The sequence below is a fragment of the Triticum aestivum genome, chromosome 2A, assembly GCF_018294505.1.
Source record: "Triticum aestivum cultivar Chinese Spring chromosome 2A, IWGSC CS RefSeq v2.1, whole genome shotgun sequence".
Lineage (NCBI taxonomy): Eukaryota > Viridiplantae > Streptophyta > Magnoliopsida > Poales > Poaceae > Triticum > Triticum aestivum.
This window is the reverse complement of record NC_057797.1, coordinates 731,195,076-731,202,006: the sequence shown is the minus strand read 5'-3', so window position 1 is coordinate 731,202,006 and position 6,931 is coordinate 731,195,076. Positions and strand designations below refer to the sequence as shown.

Below are 6,931 nucleotides of genomic sequence, written 5' to 3'. Positions count from 1 at the left end.
ACGGTGCTTGCTAGTTGATACAAACATGTTTTCCTGATAGATAAGTACATAAAAAGCTTACCATACAATTGTATAAATAAGAGGTCAGCTCTTCGAAGAAAGTTTATGTCCTACACAATATCTGAATGGCAAATTCGATTAGTAAAGCGCACAGTTATACTAGTAATATTCAACATTCAGTGTCTCTAGTTTTGACTTGTGCTTAATCTTGCTGATGGAACAGAGAACAAGTGTTGGCTCCTGATAGTGCAGGGCAGTCTTTCAGGTACTTCACTCACCAACAATTCCATATATTTGCCAGCACTTGTTGCCTGTCTAATTTTTTGCCGCTTGTATTATTTATGCATATAATGAAGCTCTAGATTCGACAAAGAAATCCAGCCATGATGGTTATTGCAGTTGGACAGTTTCTCTTGGCACTTGTGGCTTGCAGTACCCATGTCGTCGTCTGCTCCTCACATGGAAATGCGACAGATCGGTTATCACTGCTTGAATTCAAGGAGGCAATCAGTCTTGATCCCCAGCAAGCTCTGATGTCCTGGAATGACAGCACTGACTTCTGTAACTGGGAAGGTGTCTCGTGTAGGCCTAAGAATCGACATCGCGTCACTTCCCTTGACCTCAGCGGTCGAGGCTTACAAGGGTGCATCTCTCTTTCACTTGGAGATCTTACATTTCTAAGAAATCTATCCCTACCAGGCAATCTGTTCATTGGACAAATCCCTGCGTCCCTTGGTCACCTGCAGCACCTCCAAAATCTCTACTTGAGTAATAACACACTCGAGGGTGAGATACCAGACTTCGCAAATTGTTCTAGTCTGCAGATGCTATGGCTGGATCGCAATCACCTAGTTGGACAAATCCCTACACATGCCAATTTTGCTCCTCACCTTCAAAGCCTGCTGATTTCATATAACAATCTTACCAGCAAAATTCCCGTTTCACTTTTTAACGTCACAACACTGACTCGACTTGATATCTCATCAAATCGGATCAGTGGCGAGATCCCAAGTGAAATCGGAAATATGCCCATGCTGCAATTCTTTTTCACCTGGGGAAATAAGCTATCAGGAAGGTTCCAACCAGCCATCCTCAATGTGTCTTCTCTTGTTGTACTAAGCCTTGCCTCCAACTATCTAAGTGGCCAACTGCCATCCAACCTTGGTAGTTCATCACCCAATCTTCAAAAGTTTGGTTTATTTAACAACTTGTTCGATGGGCCTATCCCAAATTCGCTGGTGAATGCTTCTAAGCTATCCTTGGTTGATTTGTCGAGTAATAATTTCACTGGGGTGGTGCCTAGTTCTATTGGCAAACTTAAAGAGCTCTCCTGGTTGAATCTTGAATACAATCAATTACAAGCACGTGACAAGCAAGACTGGGAGTTTATGAATAGTCTAAGCAATTGCACTGAGCTACAGAAATTGTCGCTGCGTGGGAATCGTCTTGAAGGACGGTTATCAGATTCATTTGCCAACCTTTCTGCCAAACTTGAAATGTTCTTCTTCGGAAGAAACAGACTATCAGGGGGTTTTCCTGCCGGTATAGCTAACCTTCACAGCCTGAAGTTTTTGGCATTGGATGAAAACCAGTTTACCGGTGTCATTCCGGAATGGCTAGGGACTCTGGAGAACTTGCGGGGTATCGTATTAAGGAACAATGCTTTTACAGGATATATTCCATCTTCCCTCTCTAATTTATCTCTACTGGGGCAACTCTTTTTGGATTCTAACCAGTTGTATGGGCATATACCCCCGAGCTTGGGAAACCTCAAAACCCTTGAATCATTGGAACTTTCCAATAACATTCTTGATGGTAGCATTCCAAAGGAGATATTCAGCATTCCTACAATTAGAGAAATTGCGCTATCTTCAAATAGCCTAGGTGGACCACTTCCTACTGAAGTAGGCCGTGCCAAGAAACTACAGTACTTGTATCTTTCATCTAATAACCTGTCCAGTGCCATCCCTGACACACTGGGTAACTGTCACAGTATGGAATACATTGAGTTGGATCAGAATTTTCTTAGTGGAAGCATTCCAGTGTCACTGGGCAGCATCAGAAACTTGCAAGTACTCAATGTATCTCATAACCACTTATCAGGATCCATACCAAAGTCTATTGGCAGCCTGATGTATCTTGAACAACTAGATTTGTCATTCAACCATCTTGAAGGTGAAGTCCCAGAAACAGGTATATTCAAGAATGTGACCGCTTTATGGGTGGATGGGAACAAGGGGCTTTGCGGTGGTGCAGCGAAGCTACACCTACCGGCCTGCCCTGCTATTCCTTCAAATTCAACTAAGCACGTGAGATCAACAGTGCTCAAAGTAGTAATCCCGTTAGTCAGCATGGTATCACTTGCTGTGGTCATATCTGTCTTGCTATTCTGGAGGAGAAAACGGAAGAAGGTTTACATGTCTCTTCCTTCTTTTGGTCGAAAGTTTCCCAGGGTTTCTTGCCACGATCTTGATAGAGCAACTGATGGATTCTCCACATCCAACTTGATTGGCAGAGGAGGATACAGTTCTGTGTACAAAGGTAGACTGTTGCAAGATGGAACTACTGTTGCTGTGAAAGTTTTCACCCTAGAGACAAGAGGAGCACAAAAGAGCTTCATTGTGGAATGCAATGCTTTGAGAAATGCGCGGCACCGGAATCTAGTTCCTATCCTAACTGCTTGCTCGAGTATCGATTCTAAAGGGAATGATTTCAAAGCCCTAGTATATGAATTCATGCCAAAGGGTGACTTGCAAGCACTACTGTACTCAGCTTTGGGAGATGAAAACACTTCAAATTCAGAGCGCATTACACTAGCACAAAGGTTGAGCATTGTGGTGGATGTAGCAGATGCACTGGAGTACCTCCACCATGACAACCAAGGAGCTATTGTTCATTGTGATTTGAAGCCTAGCAACATTCTTTTGGATGATAATATGACAGCTCATGTTGGAGATTTTGGCCTTGCGAGATTCAAAGCTGGTCCGACACAGTCATATTTCAGTGACTCGAACTCTGCTTCTTCGACTATAATAAAAGGAACGATCGGATATGTCGCTCCAGGTGATGTCTGTTGTTCATTTTCATGTTGTACCATATATGTTACAGCGTAACTTGAGAATGACTCCTTATTTATGATGCTTATGTTAATATTTTGACTAAACTATCGTTGTACGTGTTGTTACACAGTGGGCAACTGGTGGTGAAGTTTCAGTTGCTGGGGACGTTTATAGCTATGGGATTATTCTGTTCGAAACATTTTTGAGGAAGAGACCGACAGAAGATATGTTCAAGGATGGACTGAGCATCGCAAACTTTGTTGAGATGAATTTTCCTGCTGGGATATCATAGATTGTTGACTCTGAATTGCTACAAGATCGTCCAGCAGCCACGAAGGAAAAAGATTTGGACTGTTTAGTCTCGGTGCTAAACGTTGGACTTTGCTGCACCAAGTTGTCCCCGAATGAGCGCCCCAACATGCATGAAGTGGCTGCAAGCCTTCATGGAGTTAGGGAGGCATATCTTGGAGGAAGATAAGGTAAACACTTATTTAGTCTTTAATGCCGTAGGTGTTGTACATAATTTACATAAGGTTTATCACTAAATGTCTAAATGCATGTGCCATTTCTTTGCAAATAAGACCACAGTAGGCGAACTAACCTGATGCTTGTAGTCCCGCAGGTTGCCTCAAAAACCTGACCACAGGAGGTGGCTGCTGCGAACAACGAGTTTGTGGCTTCTGAATGTATGGTCAGGGTGTTCTACTACAAGTTTATTTTGCTGGAGTACTGTTGTGCAATGCGCTCAGTCTCTGATGTTACTCAAAGCAGAGTCTGGGTGATGGCTCTGGTTGGGATAATTTCGGGTTACATGTATTTTAAGGAATTAAGTAGCTGGTTCCATGCTTTGCATGTTACTAGTAGTATGATGATTGCTTTCGTGGGCATTGTTGCAATATGATTTGCTGGTCTAGACTCTTTTGATGTAGAAGTGGTGACTATTTTCTTACAGCTTGAGCCTACATCCTATATATGTTTTTCTCAATCCATGTAGAGATTAAATTGATCATGCATCTGTACATGTAAGTTGAAGTTTTTAGAAAGATCTCCTTGATATATACACGGAATTTGGTTGGAAAACAGTGAACTATCCAAGTTTCCTGTCTGGAACCCTATGTTGAAGCAAGGAGGGAGAAGGGATGGGGAAGAGGGTCAGCTCGGATGGGTGTGGCCATGTGGCAAAGGGAAAGCACACGCCCTTGGGCGAGGGTGGAGGGGGAGCGGCAAAAGTTGCCTTTTTCAACGGGGCTGGGGATGGCATAGCAAACTCTATCCTAAGTCCTCGACACCTATCATTGCGATCCCGTGACTCCTAAGAATGCTGCCAGTTTGGAGGCCTGGAGCATGCTACAGCTGCGCTCCGGTTGAAAACATGGAAATGAAAAAAAAAAAGATTCTAAACATTACAATGGAAGTATCCAACATCGAGCTGACCAGGTTCAGTGCTTAAAAGCTTCACAGCACACACAGATGCATAATTCTTCTTCGAAAGCTAGAAATTTCTCATAATTGTCACTAGGCTATTTCTATGAGCAAACAGCAGAATGCATTCACCTCACGCCAATACTTCATCTTAATCAAGCCAACTTGGCACCAGGAAACCCAGGATACCAGAGGCCTTCACACTGGAGTCATAACCTGAAACCCAGGATATCAGAGGCCTTCACATTGGAGTCATAACCTGCTGCTGGCTCCCCTCAATAATAACCAGTGATTCCCCAAGCAGCCTTTGTGCCTCCTCTCTCCTCCTGAAATTAATAGAAAGAAAATACTTAATAAGGCTGTTAAAATAGCCTAGTTACAATAGTATCAGATGAATTAATGCCATAATTAACATCACTCATTAAAAGAACATTACATGTTGGAAGATCCAAACAAACACATGTAACATACCATACAGTGCCTGCTCACAAATACTGTACAACAGTGGCAAACCACTTGTGCATACAGCATGTGCTCTTTACAAATCAATAGAAAACACTTGATTCGACATCAACAACATCACCGTTACCAACTTTTGAGCTATATTCAATCGTTTGAACTGCAGCAGCAAGTTCTGGCTGGGAGCAACTTTTGGTCTCCCAAGTTGCAGCAGATAACTAACCCGAGCTTTCTCTACGTCTGACATGCAGTTAGTGGTATGAGCGAAACAGAAAAAACTAATATTATAGAAGTCCTTCCTGATTAACAATTCATACTTGTATAAGGATGATAGGATAACATAATGATGATTATAGAACAGCATGATTATTGACACAATACAGTTCCCCTTGACATTATTACAAACGTACAGATATATGATGGTTGCTTCAGTGTACAGTACATGATTTCCAGGGACCAGGCAATCTAATAAAGCTAATGATAATACACCTGTATTCTGTAAGAGGTATTGACGCATAGCTAGTTGTCTATCCTTGTCTATAAATCATGTCGAATGGAAGATCAACAGTATGCTGAATTGCTGATTTAAACAGCCAAGTCAAACTGAAAAAAGTTTAGTTACTCACTGTTTTATATCCTCAATCGCTTGCTTACGACGCTGTATTTGGCTCTCAAGGAGGTGAATCAATGTTGCTCTTGCCTAAAAGAAAAAAGAAAATGAGTTATGGTAGTGAATTGCAGAAATAAATACACCATATGAAATGGAAACTGGGGCTCATACCTGGTGTGGTCGTAGGGAATTAAGAAGATGGTGCAAGTTCTTGAAAATGAGTGAAATGTCTTCAACCCTGCGGGCATACTGAGATGGTCTCTCCACTAAAATATCCGCTAGCTCCAAGATATGGAGTTGAAGCTCTCTGTTGAGTGTCCTTAGCTCCTTCTTGAAGTCTGAAGGATAATCAGTTTAGCAAATATCGAGCCCACTACATCAAATAAGATAAACAGTACTTTGCGCTCGAAGCATATAAGAAGTCCAATGTTCAGAAATTCAGTAGCTAGTAGCTGCTACGTCGGCTAGCGAGTAGGGATTAATCGGCCGATAAATGAGTTCATCGGCTACTCCGTAACCCACGGAGCAGGGATCAATCGGCCAGTTAACTGATTTATTGGCTGGTATTTTGAACAATAAGAAGAACCACTTTGGTTCGTCATAGTTTACGACAGTAGCCTTAAACCATTTAACATATCACAGAGTAACCATTTGAAGTACATTATAGTACATCACTACACAAGTGTTGACAGGAATGAGACGCACCGATATCTGGACCCTTTGGGTAAAGCTGGCGAACACCTTGATCCTCCAGACTTGGCAGCACCACATCCGTCTACAGAGGCAAAACCCGGAGTCAGACTTGACACAGGCACTGAAACATTACGACGAAGAATGTGGTGAGCAACATACTGTGTAGGTAGCACCAAAGAGCTGGTACGACCCCTCGATCGGCGGTGGAGGCTCCGGCGCAGACGAGGGGTCCTGCTCGAAGTCCTTGTACAGCCGGTAGAACGGAGGAGGCGGAGGGTACGCCGACGACGTCGCCATTGCCATCTCGCCTTATTCTTCTGCGCACAAGGAATCGAGACGAGGACCGAGAGGAACTAGGGTTACATTTGAATCGGAGAAAGTGAGTGAAATGGCAGGGCTGGGAACGGGGGGGAGAGGCGCAGTAGGCAGGAGAAGCTGCAAGTAATACAGATTCGTACCTCGAGGAGCGACCACGGGGACGGAGGGCCGCCGGCGAGCGGCGGCGAGCGAGCGGAGACGGGAGACGGGACGAGGCCGATGCGGGAGGCGACTGACCTTGGTTCGAGATGGGACGGTGGTGATGGGCCAGGATCCACGAGGTTCCATCTGAACCGTCCATTTGCCATCGGACGGCGCACGAGTCGCGGGTCGAGTCCTTTTTGCGTCCACGTCCCTAGATTGAATCGTT

General features: G+C 43.8%; 2 protein-coding genes across 3 annotated transcripts; one reads left to right on the top strand and one right to left on the bottom strand.

Moving 5' to 3' along the window:
* Nucleotides 1–263: 263 nt before the first annotated feature.
* On the top strand, nucleotides 264–4,350 carry LOC123190650 (LRR receptor-like serine/threonine-protein kinase EFR). Of its 2 annotated transcripts, none has more exons than XM_044603327.1 (3): nucleotides 264–3,063; nucleotides 3,190–3,538; nucleotides 3,682–4,350. In XM_044603327.1, the coding sequence occupies exons 1-2, from the start codon at nucleotides 384–386 to the stop codon at nucleotides 3,204–3,206; spliced, it is 2,697 nt and encodes an 898-aa protein (XP_044459262.1). In that variant the 5' UTR covers nucleotides 264–383; the 3' UTR covers nucleotides 3,207–3,538; nucleotides 3,682–4,350. The 2 variants fall into 2 exon arrangements, with proteins under 2 accessions (XP_044459262.1, XP_044459263.1); XM_044603328.1 differs by having other exon boundaries at nucleotides 3,674–4,350.
* Nucleotides 4,351–4,438: 88 nt separating this feature from the next.
* On the bottom strand, nucleotides 4,439–6,826 carry LOC123190653 (mediator of RNA polymerase II transcription subunit 7a). The gene is made up of 6 exons (XM_044603331.1): nucleotides 6,702–6,826; nucleotides 6,403–6,560; nucleotides 6,256–6,325; nucleotides 5,722–5,888; nucleotides 5,567–5,640; nucleotides 4,439–4,807 (listed from the first exon to the last, which is right to left on the bottom strand). Exons 2-6 carry the CDS (start codon nucleotides 6,544–6,546, stop codon nucleotides 4,723–4,725), a joined length of 540 nt encoding a protein of 179 aa, XP_044459266.1. The 5' UTR covers nucleotides 6,547–6,560; nucleotides 6,702–6,826; the 3' UTR covers nucleotides 4,439–4,722.
* Nucleotides 6,827–6,931: the final 105 nt, after the last annotated feature.